The sequence below is a fragment of the Lissotriton vulgaris genome, chromosome 2_1 (assembly GCF_964263255.1).
Source record: "Lissotriton vulgaris chromosome 2_1, aLisVul1.2, whole genome shotgun sequence".
NCBI classification, from domain to species: domain Eukaryota; kingdom Metazoa; phylum Chordata; class Amphibia; order Caudata; family Salamandridae; genus Lissotriton; species Lissotriton vulgaris.
Genome location: NC_141687.1, coordinates 422,322,566 through 422,341,543, shown reverse-complemented (window position 1 = coordinate 422,341,543; position 18,978 = coordinate 422,322,566). Strand labels below are relative to the sequence as shown.

The following is an 18,978-nucleotide window of genomic DNA, read 5'->3' as shown; positions in this document are numbered from 1 at the left end:
TGGGCTCGCCCAGTGGTCTTAGCGCAAAAAGCTGCTGCACCCGGTGCCACTCCAGAACTCCGATTTTGTGTGGACTACCGTGGGCTCAATGCAGTCAAGAAGACAGTTGCACACCCCATCCCCAGAGCTGATGAGCTCGTGGATCGGTTGGGATTGGGGTTGCCCAGAACCTCATTACGTTCATCTTAACTTCTGGTTACTGGCAGATTGCCTTAACTGAGGGGGCCAAAGCGACGTCTGCATTCTCAACGCCGTAGGGGCACTTCCAGTTCCGAGTCATGCCCTTTGGGTTGAAGAATGCCCCTGCCACATTCCAGAGACTGGTTAACCAGGTACTGACCGGGCTGGAGGAATTCAGCACCGCATACCTGGAAGACATTGCTGTGTTCAGCCCCAAGTGGGAGGACCACTTGCAACACCTCTGTGAAGTGTTGAAGGCCCTGCAAAAGGCAGGCCTAACTATCAATGCCAGCAAGTGCCAGATAGGGCAGGGATCTGTGGTGTATTTGGGAGCAGCCTGGCTTGGGGAGCAGCCAGGTGGCGCCCCTACAGGCGAAAATTCATACCATTCTGGCTTGGGAGCCCCCCAAGACCCAGACAGCAGTGAGAGCCTTCTTAGGTCTGACAAGGTATTACAGACGATTTGTCAAGGGGTATGGCACCATCGTTGCCCCCTTGACAAAGCTGACTTTGAAGAAGCAGCCCAAGAGAGTGAATTGGACCGAAGCCTGTCAAACTGCGTTTGATGCCCTGAAAATTGCCATGTGTACAGCACCGGTGCTCAAGGCACCTGACTTCTCCAGTATGTTTATAGTGCAGACAGACGCTTCAGAGCATGGTATGGGAGCAGCACTCTCACAGATCAACGACGAGGGCTGGGACCAACCTGTGGCTTTCATTAGTTGGAGGCCACTACCCTGGGAACAGAGGTGGAGTGCAATTGAAAAGGAAGCTTTTGCTGTGGTCTGGGCTCTGAAGAAGCTGAGGCCATACTTGTTTGGAACTCACTTCCGGGTTAAGACAGACCACAGGACCCTCAGATGGTTGATGCAGATGATGGGTGAGAACCCAAAACTGTTGAGGTGGTCCATCTCCCTACAGGGAATGGACTTCAAGGTGGAACACCGCCCTGGTACAGAACACGCCAACGCGGATGGTCTATCCAGATTCCTCCGCCTTAGTGAAGAGAACTCGCAAGAGGGTGGGCAGTTCTCCCCACTTTCAGCTGGAGGGGACACCGGTTAGACCTGGCATCTTTGGCTTTGTTTCCCTTGTCTTTTTGCCTCTGCCTCCTGTATTTCTGACGCTGTGCTGGATTTCGTTTTTGCTGGTTTAGATGCTTTGGCCACTTTGCCACTGCTGATCAGTGTCAAAGTGCAAGTGCTCCTTGTGTAAATTGTGAATGTAATTGGTTATCCATGATTCGCATATTTGTATCACCTAGAAGTCCCTAAGAAAGTGCACCAAAGTGCCAGGGCTGGTGATACAAATGCTACTAGTGGGCCTGCAGGACTGATTGTGCCACCCACATGAGTAGCCCTAAAATGGTGTCTCAGGCCTGCCGCCACAGTGCCTGTGTGAAGTCTGTGAACTGCCATGTCCTCCTGGTCAGTGTCCCTACTGGCCAAGCCTAACCCTTCCCTTTCTGTGCACATTAGCCACCCCTATGGAAGGCCCAAGGTACCCCCTTGGGCAGGGTGCGGTGTATGTGAAAGGTAGAGCATGTACTAGTGCAGGTGACATGCTCTGGTAGTGAAAGACAGCCATTTTCGTTTTTCACTATTGTAAGGTTACCTTGCCCATAGGCTATCATGGGGAATGCTGGCTGCAGTGGCTACCAGCATATTTTCCCATAGGAGCAATTTAGGACATAAAAGTCAGGGATCCCTGAACTCAGAATTTAATAACACATCTTTTAGGAAAGGTGGTTTTTAAATACTGTGTTTGAGAACAGCACTTTTAGAAAGTTGCTGTTCTCTTGTCTGACCTTTATGTGTGCCTTGGCCTGTTTGTGAATTGACTATCTGGTTTGTGAGTGGCAGGGGCTGGATGGCACCTGGGCCTGAATAGGGCTGTGCCTGACTTCCACAATGCTGGCTCCACCTCCTGCTGGGCGGCTGACAACCCTGCCCCTCTCTCTGAAAGAAAAAGGAGAGGCCCGGATAACAAAGTGCTCAAGGAACACCCAGAACTGGTTCAGACCGGGCTCTCGAGTGAACAAAAACTGTACCTAGAGTTAACAATGGACCAGGAGAATTTTCCTGAACTTGCAATGAATTAAAGCTCAGGAGCAGTGTCAAATCTACAATTAATATGGATTGTAAATCAGGCTTCTCCAGTATGTTTAAATTGCCCAATTTGTCACTCCTTTTTTTCTCATATAAAGGCTATGAGGTTAGCGCCGACTTCCACTTCTGGGAATGCTTGTCCTACCCCGTTGCCAGGAGTGTCAGCCCCCACCTCCATCCTGAGTTCGGATCTAGTTGCGCCCCCGGACAGAGGGCGTTTGATACATTCATTTCAGTTGAACCCAGCCCAGAAAGAAATCAGAAATGAACACCTAAAATATAGAGCCAATGGCAACCAACCCATCCATGCTGTATTTGCACTTCTTTCGGCCGTCTCATAAAGGCGGAGCTTGTTTTACTGATGCAAACAAGAAGGAGTACTTGGTGATGAGGCTAACTTCTGCCTCTACTCTCAACCACTTGTTCCAACAGAATTTGTGCACGAGGCGGGGAATTAGGAATTTAACTTAAGACTCTATTGAAAACCAAAAAAGGGCTTTTGGGCAGATGATATATTGTCAAACTTCTTTAGATTGAGCCTCCCTCAGGACACATGGCTTTGCACCCATTTTAACGGATCCATGGTGCATTTTAGTAGGTTGCAATAGGGTTGATTGCTGTAGACACATAGTGCCAGCCCATAGCTGTCATTGCTCCCACTTCTTGTTTAAACGAAAGGAAGGATGTTCCGAAGTACGTTTGACAGAGAAAGGAAGGTACGTGAATGAATGCATACTGTGCATTCTGCCCGCTGAAGCATATTGTCTAACGCGTAAATGGTAGGTAGCACTGAAATGATTTTAAAGGAAAAAACTACTTTCATACTTACGAGTAGGAATGTAAACATAAACAGCTAGCCTGCAGCTTGGAAACGTTATCAGCTAAGGTTTTGGCATCAAGAACAGATATTGCAAACACATTTCCAGAGTGTCTATTGCTAAATTGACAATTGCGTTGTCGGAGCCGTGATTCCTTTTAATACATTTTCCTCTGAAGCGTTCCTTCTATTTTATGCGTCTTTTATTTGTTCTTTCCAATTGCAGGATTTACCATCCACGTAAATTCTCCAAGTGCAGCATTGCCGAGTACAAAGAGTTTCTGAGCCGAGGAGGTGGCTCCTGTCTTTTCAACAGGCCGACCAAGGTGAGATAGCACGGAGGCTATTGTGGAGTCAGGCGGTGGCCATGGTGTGAATGAAGCTGGGGCATTATTTAGGAGTCGGGCATTGGAAGAATGGGGCAGCCGTGGAACAGAATCTGACAGGAAATAACGCGTGGGGGATTCTATGCTCCCTTTGTGTCTAATGCATGAATTGCTGCCATGAATGGACGCCCAGGCACAGATAACGTGCTTAATTGTTTCTGTTTCCATTCACTTAGAAAACAGGGCTTTTCCATCACCCACAAACACACACATGCACATATGCGTCCACACACACACTCACATGAGTACACACAAACTAACCATTAATCTAACCTGTTTAATGCATTACCACATCAGCCCCCGTTGCATCATTTGTCTCCATTCATCACACAATGCACCTCTTTCTGTGAAGTATTTCAGTTTCACACACTAGCAGAGAGAGCTTAGCTGAAAATGATGTCCTGGCAGAGACTAGTTTTTTCTTTTACTTAAGTCAAATATTTATTTATTAAAGGTATTTGTAGTGAACACTCTGCAAACACAATGTCACTAAAGGATTTTAGTGTAGAATTCAAGACATTTAATGTAGGGCATTGGTCGCCTCTGTGACTCCGTAGACCTTCCTTACTCCTGACTGCAACGTTCTGGAGATGCAGATTGTTGAAGGACAACATTGTTCAACTGCTTTGGAATTGTCCCACCCTATCAACTTATTGGTCCTCTGTAACGACTTTAATCAGACGAATAATACCCCTCACCGGGGGTTGAAAGCACAAACAGCTTTCCTTCATGACTCTTCCCAATGCCCAGATATCATGTATCAGATGGCTAGCCACGGCATTGCCCTCTGCCAAGATTTGCATTCTGAGACATTGGCGGTTGTCCATATGTCCAACACTCAAAAAGTGGCTACAAGAACTGTATAAGTGACCGCATGTGAACGGATTATTTCCATGCTCACAGATCACTATACAAATCTATGGACACATTGAGAGACTTTCTCCAAGACTCATGACCCCTGCTATCCTCATTATCTGCCCCCCTTCCCCTGCCTCCCCCCCCTGTAATCACTGGATTACCCAAAGTACTCTGCCTGGATCCTCCAACCTCTCCAGTTCCCACTGCCCCTCTACAACTTAATCTCTGAGGTGCATGCCAAGAGGCACCCACATGGGGACAGCGACTCCACGGGCAGGCAAGTTTCTAGGTGTCCTGGGTATCCCACATTGCTGCTAGGTAAATACAGCTGATGGGATCAGTGACCTTTCGCCCCAATGATAATCCACAGAACCAACTCTCATAGAGTCTAAAACGGATTATGCTTCAGGGGATGTGACCCCCCTTCAACCCACCACTTTAATTTTGATACCCATGGGCAAATCGGGACCCTTATAGCTTCCACTGTTTGACTCACGTGAACTGCACCAACAGGCATGACTGTCTTCATTCTTGGACTTCATCCATGTCTCGGGTCCCCCTTGGCCCCTGGTGACACGTCATGATTATCTGCTGTTTTCTGCTTCTGGATTTGTTATTTGTTATACTACTCGTGGATGCTATGCACTCTCAAATTGTATTAAGCATATTCGTCTCAATAAAAAAAGTTCTAAAAGTGAAAAAAAGAGTCGGATTAGGGGACTAGGAAGGGGAGCAAGATCCAACATTTTAGTTTTTTAGTAGGGAAGGATGGGATCATCAGCCTCACAAAGCAGGATGCTATTAAGGATAGAAGAGGGTGGGTGGAGGTTCTGAACTTTTACTGTGCCTTGTATAAAAGAAGATATTTCTGGTCATAGTGTGTGGAATTGCCGGGCAGACATTTGTAGTGCAAATCATTACAAAATCCTAAATATTTTGAAATTGATTGAGAGCCCGTGGAAATTTTGTAAATAAAGAGTGTCTGGTTACCCTGTTGTCATCTGACTTTCAGCATTTTTGCCCTTCTGGAATCGGGTATTCAGTGAGACCAGAAAAGAAGGTAAAGACATAGTCAAGTTTGAGTGTAAGCTTACAGATGAAATGCACAATGTGCACATACATTAAGAAGGTAGGAGGACAAGTATTATTTGAGTCTAGGACACTGAGGATCTCCAGTTTCCTAATGCTCTTAAAAGACTTAAGGTTTTTACCAAAGATGGCGGATGGTGAGGTCAGAAAGGTAGCAGAAATTAGGAGTTATGTGGGGCACACTGTCCTGTTCTGGTCATTTTGTCATAATCAGCCTCCCTTCTTTTAAACCTCTCCAACACCGACTCCTGGTTCCTTGGAAGAAGGATCCTAAAGGCCCTGGCAGGTTGATAGTTTTGAGCGTTGATTACAATGAGACGGTGACAGCAGCATGGATTACTTCATAAAAGACTGACCAGAAGGCAAGATAGTAACCATTGGGAATTAGGCCTCTGCTTCAGCTCTCCCGGATGTTGTAATAAATTACATTAAAGAGCCTTTCCTTGAATCATACTAATCCACCCATTTCTGAGCCTAGAACAATATTGTTGGTTAATAGTAAACTTGAAATAAATAAGAAATAGAAAGTGTCAGTCAACTGCTACTTCTGAACACAGAAGTCACACAAAGAGATCACTGTTACCGGGCATGGTGCATGGTGTTGCTTGCACAATGCTTGTGACAGCAATAATTAGCTGGGGGTTTGCAGGTTTGCAGTGGCTTTTTGCTCTAAAGACATAAACGTGTAGTTGCCAGAGCTAGTGAGGGTAAGCATGGGACTGCTACAGGACCACAGAAAATCTGGTGGAGTTTGGAGCACTGAACCAAACACAAAAAGCCACAAACCCTAAATTAAACATAGAGTTGCGATTGAAAGCCCACTGAGAAGGTGCAAGGACCCAAGACATCTGTACCTGATACTGCCAGTACCCCCACAGCTAAGAATATTCCTGCAAAAATAATATTTAATGCCAGAGATCATTGCAGCTGTAGACATGGGTGATTCTGCTACAAACCTACCACACACAGGCCTTCCAGACTCTCTGGCCCACGGCTGCGGTTTCCCTTGGGTACCTTATTGTTTTCTTAGAATACATTGCATTACAATATTAAATTAGTTCATCTAGCCAAGAGAGACAATATAGGTAATACTGACCCAAATCTTGAATGCTCGGTTCTCACTGCATGCATTTTATGACGTTGGAACATAAATATAAATGTTCTAGACCTTCCGGAAAGCTCTTTCTCTTTAACCCAAGAGCAGGCAAATATTTGATAGTGGGAAAGTATGAATGCTCTTGTTTAATAAGTTGGCAGATGGGTACACATAAGTAAAACCACTTCACTCCCAAGCAAGGAACCCTATATCTCTTCTGGGGCAGACGATGCAACGGCAGTGCCTACATGGGACTGGTCAAGACAAGAGTCTACACATGCCCCTGGGGTATACAAGGCCTCTGTGCAGTGTACCATCTTTCTCTGGACTAAAGATCATACCCTTGCCATAGATATTTTGAGGTATTAAGAGCTCACTGAAACCCATAGGCCATAGGAGACTAGCCTGTCAAAACTCAGAACTCTGTGAAGGCTATTGGGCATAATGTCAGTATGGGAAAACCCAGCCTAACATTTTAGCCATGACTAGAAAAACAATTTATCATGAGGCAGGAGGATTCTCTGTGAAAGTTCCTTGAATTGGAAGAGACCACTGACCACTCTGTACAAATGCAGCTCCATCTGAACAGCAATGGAAAGAGATTTAAAAAGGAAATCAGTTTAAATCAATTAAACTAATTTGACTTTGACTTCGGAAGGCGGTGTAAAGTTCTTTTATTAAGCACTTGGAGTAGTCTGTAGAAGCAGCTCTTCAAGACATGGGGACTGACAGACAGCTCAGTCCCCGTGTAGCTATTGTAAGCAGTCACATATGACAGACAAATCTATCCAAGATAAGTGTTGTCCAACTGTTTATGGCAATATCTCTATGCATAAGGCACCTGATTGTTTATTTAGTTTTCTTTGGCCATTCCCTTAATTTCAATTTCAGTGTTAAGCAACCTTAACTGCAGTACCGAGGAATGAGGGTTTCTGGACCCAGTAATCCAAGTTTAATGGCATCCTCCTCCACTCAGAGTAATATTTGCATGATAGCATCCCCAACAGGCAGCACTAAAGTCAAAATAATGCTTGTAGAAAGACAACCAAAAGTTAATTTACCATGGCTAAACATGCTCTTCATAAAGATATTAATGCCAGGTATAAAGTCATGGAGCCCAAAGAAAAAAGAATATAAACATGGCTCATGGAAGTATGGATGTGGCCCTGCATACTTTTTGCTTATTAGAATAATTGAAATGTTCTGTAAAAATGATGAACCAATGAATTTAAAATGAAGTGTTGGCATGACATTGGAAGGATCTAGCATAAATATCTATATCTTGGGGGGACAGGGATGCGGTATGTGACGTCCCTACCCTTTCTATGTTTATTTCAGACACAGGGTGACAGGCACTCTGCAGAGTTGTTTATGGGCAGTTCCATGCCCAGAGTGCAGGGCAGCAGGGTGAGTTTTTTTTGGGCTGGGGGTTGATGTTCATACCTTGTCAAGTTTCTTACATTGGTATTTCTAATGTTCATATGTCAGAGGATGTTGATATCTTTGTTCTAACCAATGGCTACACAGGGATAGAATACTCTAAAGTTACTGAAATGGAATGTTAATGGTCTTGTGGACAAAATCAAGCGCAGTTTGGTGCTTCAATACATTAACTGGCAGGTCCCAGATGTTGTTATACTACAAAAGACACACCTAATCGGAAATTCATGTAAGGCTATGCACAGATGGGGTTATAAGATGGTGGCACATGTGGGATTCACACTTGGCTCGCAGGGCGTGGGTATCATGATTAAGAATTCATTTCCACTTGCTGTGAACGCCAATTGGACGGATGATTGGAGCAGGTACATTAGGGTGTCGTGCATGTGGAAGGGACGTCTCATTACACTTATGTCTATACACGTACCAACGGGACTGCAGAATACCACCTTAAAAGACCTGGGATCTGTCCTACTCACCATTCCAGATGGCTTAATAATCCTTGGGGGTGACTTTAATGCTGTGGTTTCGGGTTCACTGGACTGATACCCTCCTCGGAAGGTGGGGCCTTCCTCACGCTGGCTACCTGACTTTCTTGACGCCATGGGGTTAGTGGATGGGTGTAGAACGTATCATCCAGATCAAGCACAATACACCTTTTACTCTGGGGCTCACCAAAGTCTTTCCTGCCTAGACTACTGCCTAATCCCTGCAGCACAAGTCTCCTACATACATGAAATTAGGCACTTAGTGAGGGGTATCTCTGACCACTCGCCGGTATGGATACCTATAGTTCTTAACCAGAATACAGTGGTGAGGCTAGCTCCCATCAACCCCTGTTATCTCCGAGATCCGAAAATCTGCAAATACCTTATCAAAACCATAGATAACTACTTTTTGGACAATGAGGGGTCTGTGTCCTCATCGCAGTTCCTATGGGAGGCGTTTAAGACTGTGATTTGTGGTCAGGCCCTGTCTTTGGTCGCTGGATCAAAGAAAGAGAAACACAAAGAAGTCTTAGATATCAAGGCTGAAATACACAGTTTTGAGGGCGACCTGGAGTCGGGAGTGACGCCAGAGAAGCTCCATTTGCTCAACCTGAATCAACATGATTACAAGGCCTTAGTGATGGATAGGGCCAAGGCTATGAGTAGGGAGCAAATGCGTAGGCTCTATGACCTGGGAGACAAGGCAGGGAAACTTATAGTGTGGCTGGCTTAACAGGAATGGGCTAGCAGGCTGGTTCTGGAACTTAAAGATGATGGGGGCTCCTCACTCACAGAGCCGCAGGAAATAGTGGATAGATTTGCCAACTATTTTTGTACTGTCTATACAACTGTCTCCCCACACACTGAAGAGGACTCCCAGAACTTACTACGGGACATTAGCCTCCCTCAACTTACAGCAGTAGACATATATGGATAGTGACTTGACAACGAATGGGATAGCACTACCGATTCGATCCCTAATCTCCAGAAAAGCACTTGGCCCCAATGGGCTTCCAATTGAGTTATACAAACTTCGACCAGACAAATTGGCACTATATTTGAATTCTATGTTTGAGGATTTTAGGGAGAACGGCACCCTGCCCAGGGAACAGAGGATCGCCACCATAGTTACAATACATAAGGAAGGCAAACCAAGGACTGACTGTGCCTCGTACAGGCCCATTTCCCTTCTAAATGCTGAGCCCAAAATTTTGGCCAAACATTTAGCGACCCGACTGGTTAAAGTAGTCAACATTCTGGTCCACCAAGGTCAATCCGGCTTTATGCCCCACAGAAACACGGCCCTGAACTTACACAGGGTGCATGGAGTGGTGAGTAGAGTGCATACCAGGAAAGAGCCAGCGGTGATCGTACATTTAGATGCAACCATGGCGTTTGACACCATTGAATGGCCTTATCTTTGGGCGGAATTGACTAAGATGGGCTTCGGCTCGAAGTATATTGAATGGATTCGCCTTTTGTACAGTGAACCCTCGGCCCAAGTGGAGGTCAACAATAAACTGTCAGCCACCTTCCAACTCAGTCGGGGAACCCAACAGGGATGCCCGCTTTTGCCGCTCCTCTTTGCCCTCGCTCTGAAACCACTATTGGCCTGGATCCGCAGAGACCCAATGATACGAGGGTTGAGATGGCCCGCTGATTGGGAAGAACGCATCTCACTCTATGTGGATGATATTTTTCTCTAATTGGCCTCCCCCAGGAAATTCCTGACACTGGTGCTAGACATCCTCGCTATATTTGACAGATTTTCCGGGTTTACTGTCAAATGGAACAAATCCCTTCTATATGTTATTCACTGAGACCCGCCCATCCTGCAGAGGAATTGTCCAATACAGATTACCACTGATGGTTTCAAGTATTTGGTGAATCTTTATCTCCCTTGATGCCTGGCTCCAATATGCCCGAAATCTTATCCCACCCCTGCATAGACATCGCCCATTGGAAATAACTCCCTCTCTCTCTATTGGGAAGGGCGGCCCTGTTTAAAATGATGTAATTGCCAAGATTCCTTTGCGCCCTACAGAAAACCCTAGATCCCGTCCCTGCACACCACTATAAAGAAATAGAGGGCCTCCAGAGAGACCTGAAGTGGAAGGGGCGGCCCCGTATAGCCCTCAATAAGCTGACCCTCAACTGGTACGATGGGGGCATCAGCCTTACCAACATTAAGAAATACTACTGGGCAGCTCACCTGGCAGCCGTTAATCATGGCACCTATGGCTGCCCGACGACACGGGCTATGCCATGGATAGATGGCTCCTCCCTGGAGGGAGCTATGGCAGAGCACTATAGTTATGACCTAATCGATACACACTAACAGGCCCCACCAAGCACTCGGGTGGAGTAACAAGTTGACGTTAGCAAGTCCACTTTGGGATCCTGAAAGGCTCGGCCGGTTATCGAGGTCAAAGGGATTTGATAGATGGGACCTAATTGGAAAATTGCGTATTAAAGACATTTTGGGGGAAGGTTGAGATCAGGCCTTTTGTCGAGTTGCAGAGGGAATACAAACTGGCGGACACTGAATATTACCGATACGCACAGGTTCTGCACGCACTTCGCTCTCAACTGCCACAGGGTTCTACTCCTCCTGACTCCTCACCACTACAGGACAAAATATTGGACGGACACCTGCCCGAAAAGACTACGTCCCTAATATCTAAGAAACAACTGACTAAACAACATAGAGAACCCCCTCCAATCATTGCAGGAGAAAAGGATAAAGGACGGGATTGAGCTGGATGACAAGGCTGGCGAGAGGCAGTGTCCTCCCCTAGAGTAGTTGCCATCCCAGCGCGACTCTGATTAGTGTAGCTCAAAATACTACATAGGGGTTTTTTTACAGGTCCCCCCTGGGAAACCGATCTTGATTGTTGTATGTATAGGGAGAAGATGGTGTACTTAGCCAGCGGCTGCCCCAAAAAATGGTCCAGTGTTTGGGGCCCTTGGAATACCTACCGGGCAGAAATATGTTTGCCGCCTCATTGTATTGAACATGATGATTCACTTTCCCCATAACATTCCCTTTCTATGTAATGATGTATTACAATTTCTTCTCTGTCATTGCAGTGCTCAGATGCTTTGATGTAATGCTTTTTCTGAACTGATGTATGTTAAATAGAAAGATTTATTTAAAAAAAAAATCTATATCTCTCAATTTGGTAGATGTGAAGGCTTCCCAATGCAAAGCAAAGTTTCTGAGACTGGCTCATCTTCAAGACATAGATAATTATTCTGAAGGTTGTTTCAAAACCTAAAGCATCTTGGTCCGCTCTGTTGAAGTTACAATTTTTAAACACAGTTCAAGAGTGGATGATAAAATCAATTAACTACCAAAGCTCGCTTGGACATATGAAATGAAAATAATGCACTGAAAGATAAGCATCTGAAGAATGGATCACGGTGATTACATTTACACCTCGTGGGGATTCATGAACCTACTGAAGTAGCGATCCCAACTGCAGCCTATGCAGCCTGTTTGAAAAAAATAAACTCTAAACATCTGCTGAAAATTTATCTGGATTATCTGCCTGTAGCTTGACTCCATCATGTCATTGTCCAGAGTCCAAAAGCAGGATCGTCTCTAAGAATGATTCTTATTTATTTTCAGGATTTTTGTATAACAAAAACTCTACTCTTCAAAAAAGCCAAACAGTAAATACAGTACAGCAATTAAGGTATCTCACATTTACTAGGGGCAAAAGAGGCATTCGGTTGAACTGTTTCTGTCTAGTCAGAACACTGATTACTGACAACCGTCCTTTGACATCTAGGCCAGGGAGTGAAGTCTTCATTGACCTCTAAGCAAGGAGTTTCACATGCACATTCATTAACACACAACATTTAGTATAGTAATCAGACACTGTTTAAGAAAGGAATATGCATTTTCTTTATCTTTAATATCTTTATTTTTGGCAAAAGAGAGAATTATGTTGAGCTATGATATAGTATATTATGTTATGCTACGTTACTTTATGTAACAGACATTACCAAGGCTGCTGCATTCGGAACTCTTTTCCACTGCATCTCTGTTTCAGATCTGGCTTCCTGAAATTCAACTGAAATCTAAAGACTCATCTGTTTCACTCTGCATATGGATCCTAATACTGTTCTTGCGTGTAATTTACTCTGTTGTCCATGCAGCTCACCCTTCCATCCCTGTACAACACTAGAGCACTGAAGAAATTGTTGGGCAGTCTGGCAACTATAGAATATATCATCAATGTTTACATATGTCTGCTATGTGATATCAAGCCATTTAATTTGACTCCTTTGATGCACAGTGTGCCCCCAAGATTCATCCAAGGCCCAGAGAATATATGACTGGATAGGATGAGAAAAGAGAACATGCCCAATAAAATATCTAACTATTTCAACGCTCTTAACCTGTAATATATTCCTAAAATATTTAAGCTCGTTGGCATTTGAATAACATTACGTAACCCATTCTCTAGTTTTGCTCCTTGGCAGCACGGATCTCCATATCTCTGATCTCCTGTTCGAATTTTATCATTTCAGGGTTCTGCTTGTGGTTTGTTTTAGCTATAGTGATTCCCTGGATTTTCAAAATAAATCCTAAAGATATTGTAGACTGTTGTAATCCAATTTAGCAATTACTTCTCCATTTTAAGGTTTTTCAGCAATACATTTATTTTACATCAACAAAGCCCTATAGATTACAGTCTAATACGTGTTATACATTAATGTAGTTCAGCTCATTAAATACTAGTTTGATGTAAGTGGTACCAGACTTTGATAGGAATACGCATACGTTGCAAGTTCATTAGTAATTATAATTACTATCCACACATTGGGACTTAGATGTTAACCAGAGTAGCACACACAATGTATTTCAGCCTGCTACTGATCTCTCCATTGCACATATAGTGCAGGGGTCTCCAACCGTTTCGTAATAGGAGCTACTGTTGTTCAATGGAAATCATAACCAGGGACTAATATCATTAGTGTTGTAATAGTGACGGTAACTAACAAGATCATATAAGTGGCCACCGCATACAAGATTACCATCAGTGATCTCCTCAGGTCATCAGGCACTATTGTTAGCATTAAAGTAGAAAAGGCGAGGAACTCCATGGTGATACAAACCAGCTATAACTGTTGTGGTCCCGGTGCCAAGGTCATATTATTATTAATAAAAATTTCCTTTCCTCCCTAACTTATCACTTAATTATCAGCTTTATATATATTTTGGAAATTAAACCATTTTTCTCCAAATATCGGATTACGAGTTAGGAAAAGACACACATTTCCATATCTAATACATGCTTTTATGTATTGATATACACATATTAATTCAACCAAGCATAGTTGTCTAATATTGCAGTCCGGGCTGCACACAGGAGAGCTACTTTTAGGTAGATGGGTGGCTATTAATAGCTTGCGAGCTACTCTTTGGAGAAGCCTTGACATAGCCCATATGTATCTATTGGCCAGATATGTATTTGTATGTTCTCACAGATTGTCTGTCTAGATTAGGGTCAAGTGGAACATTTATGTTCCTTTAAGATGCCTCTACCTAATGGGCAAAAACTTGGAGGTTTAAATAAAATCTATGCAATTGCACTTATCTGCAGAACAGTCCATTTAAATTGGGTTATAGTCCATTTAAGATGATATAATGTCCTGCTGACCAGCTGGAATTATATCTGTGTGAAAAGGAAAATTACACTTGGAGAAGGTGAGCTGATAGACTGCCAGGCTTTCTATACTGTTATCTATTGTTTCGGATGCATTCCCACAAAATTCCAAATTGTGTGCACAGCTCTCTTTTCTTTTATGTCTGCTACAAATGCATTCTTCGACAAAAACAATGCCGGTTTGCTGGTTTTGATATTTAGCTACTCCATCCGATTCAAATGCCCCAGATTTACCATGCTACGCAATCTATAAGTACATTTTACACTGTATGTAGTACCACTGACTCAGCACTCAGGAATCCTACATCATGGCCAGCCTCGTGATACGTTTTTTCATTTACAGGTAGGCAGGCGTTTCTTAAAAAACACACGGCCTCATTACTGTTCATAAAACAGAGACTTTGCATAAAATGAAGCTGTGCTGTGATACTGGATAGTATAACAATGTGCGCATTTCCTTTTGAAATAAAGGTGTTCAAAGCTGTCCAATTTTGCTTCTCCAAATGTAATGAAATGTGTCTAACATTTCAAAATATTCTTAGATATTTTAGAATTTATTACTGGAAAAGTACGTCTTTTGGGTAATAGAAATCTGCTAAATGTTACTATTAACAAGCAAGTGCTATACAAGTCATAAGTGCTATTTTCACAAAGTTGGCTCTCTCGTAGCTAGAACTGCCAAAGTATTTTTGTTTGTAGGGTATTTTAAAATGAAGTGCTGATGGAACGTTTTGTTATGAATATTAATAAAAATTTAGTTGATTTTTCTCCTTAATAGAAAATTTGACTCAACCAAAATAACTATGAAAAATAACGGTTTAGAAGAGAATTGCAAGATAAGTTTTACAAAATTTGTTTCAGAGACATTTCCATAAAAGAGTAAATGGGCAAAAGAAATCATAATTTTACAACTTCATCAAGTGTCCCACGAAGATTTTTACCCTATTGCTCCACCCAATTGTAATTGTTGAGCATTTATAATTTGAAAGTTTTATTGGCTATATCTTCCAATTTACAAATTATTTAAACACAGAATCTCTTTTTCTGTATTGTTGTACCTTTTAGTTATTTGAGATGACAGAATGTGGAAATGGCTACGTAGAGGCTGGAGAGGAATGTGACTGTGGTGTTCGTACGGTAAGCCCTAGAAATGTTACCTTTTCATTTGTTCGATGCTATTCTAGAAGACAGAAAGCTTATACACCTGGTTTTCAGGTTTGTCAGAACACAACTAGCTGCACTGCATGTGGTCTTTCAGCAATAAAACCAATTTTATGAATTCTGTTCTTTAGATGACTAAGGAGCATATTAGTACCTTGCGTGCTCCAGCACTACCTCCCTAGTGCTGCCATCGGCCGACGGAGCCCCGCCCACCCTTTAGAACGCCCGCACTGCGGCGGAAAAACAACTGCGGTTAAGGCGTTAAAGTTTGGTGGGCTGTATTCAGTTTGCCAATGCAACAAAGCGTTGTAGTCTGCTACTCTGGTGGATTAAAGCCTGCCATATTTCTAGAGCTCTCTCTGCCTACTGGAGAACTATAGGTATATTAGCAAAAACCTTATTAAAATTATCGGCATTTTAGCATCAGGAAACTGCCACTAAAACGGCGATAATGGGCTTGCTAATATGCATTGTAGAATTCCAATAGAAGCCCAGGTTAGATGTGCAGGACATCTAACCCTGGCTTCTCTTGGAATTCTATAACGCATATTAGCAAGCCCATTATCGCCGTTTTAGTGGCAGTTTCCTGCCACTGAAACGCCGATAATTTTAACGAAGTTCTTGCTAATATGCCCCCATGTGCTGTAGGGAGACCCGCCGCTGGGACCATGCCATGGCCACTCCTCTGAAGGCACTGAAGCTTTGCTGAGCAGGCACAGTGTTCAGCACACATCAAAAATGTTTTTGAAAAACCTCAAAAAATGCCCCTCACATGCTGGACAGTTCGCTGTTGCGGTGGGGGTAATTTATATGTTTTCCTATTCAGAACTGCCAGGTCTTTCTGGGCAGTTCCAAAAAGGAAAACCGTGTATCCTAGATAGGAAAATCTCGCCAACTCCGAACATCTTCACTTCCAGATCCACATCGACCCCAAAACAACACTCAGAGGCACTCTCCTCTACAGACCTCCAGGACCTCGCGCAAAATTCAGTGAAGACATCACGGACTTCATCACCCCACACGCGCTCCCCTCCAAAGATTACATCCTTCTGGGAGACCTCAACTTTCACCTTGAAAAGACCAACGACCGCAACACCACCACCCTCTTGGACAACCTCGCCAACCTCGGACTTAAACAACTAGTCACTTCCCCCACCCACATCGCAGGTCACACACTCGACCCCATCTTCACATCCAGCAATCATGTCTCCTTCAGCCACACCACGGATCTCCTCTGGACCGACCACAGCTGCGTTCACTTCATCTACAACAAGCCGAAACCCTTCAACCACTCCCAACCTACCCTGCAAAGAAACTGGAACAAAATCACCACAGACCAAATCTCCGCATCGCTCCTTCGAAACTCCCCAGCCCTCTCTTCTAACGCCAACGAAGCCGCCGCCAACCTCACCCTATGGTTATCCAACACCGCCGACACCTTAGCTCCACTGAAAAAACGTCAAAGCAAACATGGCAGCAAGAAAGCCTCATGGTTCAACGATGATCTCAAGAAGTCCAAGAAACTCTGCCGCTCCCTTGAAAAGGCCTGGAAAAAAGACCCAACCACCAGCACCAAGGACGCCTTCAAAAGCGCCACCCGCACTCACCACCAACTGATCCGAAAAGCCAAGAAAACAGCATTCAAGGATCGACTTGACAACAACGCCCACAACAGCAAGGAACTTTTCAACATCGTCAAGGAATTTTCCAATCCCTCGGCCAACTCCAACGACATCACCCCCTCTCAAACCCTCTGCGACTCCCTAGCCTCTTTTTTCCACAACAAGATTGCAGACATCCACAACAGCTTTGACAACCAACCCGGAAACCAACCCACCCTACCATCTGCTTACCATCTTCCCCCCGTGAACACCCTCAACGCTTGGAACCCAATCTCCACTGAGGACACCATCCACCTGATGAATTCCATCCACTCAGGATCCCCCACAGACCCATGCCCTCACCACATCTTCAACAAAGCAGACTCCGTCATAGCACCGCACCTCCGAAACGTCATCAACTGCTCCTTCAACTCCGCTACCTTCCCAGAAGACTGGAAACACGCTGAACTCACCGCCCTTCTGAAAAAACCAACAGCGGACCCCACCGAACTCAAAAATTACCGCCCCATCTCGCTTCTTCCATTCCCGGCCAAAGTCATCGAGAAAGCCGTCAACAACCAGCTCGCTGCTTTCCTCGAAGCCAACAAATCCCTCGACCCCTCACAATCTGGCCTCCGAGCAAAACACAGCACTGAGACCGCCCTCATCGCAGCAACAGACGACATTCGAACTCTACTGGACAATGGAGACACAGTCGCCCTCATCCTCCTCGACCTCTCTGCAGCATTCGATACAGTCTGCCACAGCACCCTTCTACAACGCCTCAATAACATCGGAATCCAAGGAAAAGCACTTGAATGGATCACCTCGTTCCTCACCGGAAGAACCCAGAGAGTCCGCCTTTCTCCATTCAAGTCCGAGGCCTCTGAAGTCATCTGCGGCGTACCTCAAGGATCCTCACTCAGTCCCACCCTCTTCAACGTATACATGAGCCCCCTCGCGGCCATCGCACGCCAACACAACCTCAACATCATCTCCTACGCGGACGACACTCAACTAATCCTCTCTCTCACCAATGACCCCAGCACCGCCAAAACTAACCTACACGATGGAATGAAAGAAGTTGCCGAATGGATGAAACAAAGCCGTCTGAAACTGAACTCAGACAAAACAGAAGTCCTCATCTTAGGTACTTCCCCCTCTGCATGGGACGACTCCTGGTGGCCGGAAGCCCTCGGAAAAGCACCCATCCCGACAGACCACGCACGGAACCTTGGCGTCATCCTGGATTCTTCACTCTCAATGAACAGACAAGTCAGCGCCGTATCCTCTTCCTGCTTCAACATTCTTCGCATGCTCAGAAAAACATTTCGCTGGATCCCCTCCGAAACAAGGAAAACAGTCACCCACGCTCTGGTCACGAGCCGACTGGACTACGGAAACACCCTCTACGCGGGTACTACCGCAAAACTCCAGAAGAAACTCCAACGAATCCAAAACGCATCAGCCAGGCTCATATTAGACATCCCACGCAACGAACACATCTCTGGTCACCTTAAAGACCTCCACTGGCTACCCGTCAATAAGAGGATCACTTTCCGACTGCTTACCCACGCACACAAATCACTCTACGACATCGGACCAGATTGCCTCAACTCTCGACTGTCCTTCTACACCCCCTCCCGCCAACTACGGTCTTCCAACCAAGCCCTCGCCACTGTACCTCGCATCAACAAGACCACCATGGGAGGCAGATCCTTTTCATACCTGCCTGCTAAAACATGGAACTCACTCCCCGCCTACCTTCGCCTCACCCAGAACCACCTAGCGTTCAGAAAGCAACTTAAAACGTGGATATTTGACAAATAATCCTCCTCCCCTTCCTAAGCGCCTTGAAACCCTCTGGGTATGTAGTGCGCTTTACAAATTTTATGACTTGACTTGACTTGAAGGATGCTTTGCAGTATTTTGTCTGATGGCCCAGGGTGCCAAACTATTGATAGGTTACTGATGTCTCAAAGAAGGTGGTAATCCATTTGCAATAGGGAAGAGGTCCTCTTGGGATTCCTTCCACTTTGTGAATATAAAAAAAGCTTTTTGAGTGGTGAGCACTGC

General features: G+C 44.7%; 1 protein-coding gene across 2 annotated transcripts in view; it reads left to right on the top strand.

Moving 5' to 3' along the window:
• Positions 1–18,978, top strand: part of ADAM23 (ADAM metallopeptidase domain 23) — a 711,121-nt gene that overhangs the window by 539,891 nt on the left and 152,252 nt on the right. For both annotated transcript variants that reach the window (XM_086955318.1, XM_086955319.1), the window contains exons 15-16: positions 3,332–3,431; positions 15,206–15,277. In XM_086955318.1, the coding sequence (XP_086811444.1) occupies positions 3,332–3,431; positions 15,206–15,277 (172 nt within the window). The remainder of the gene's footprint in view (positions 1–3,331; positions 3,432–15,205; positions 15,278–18,978) is intronic.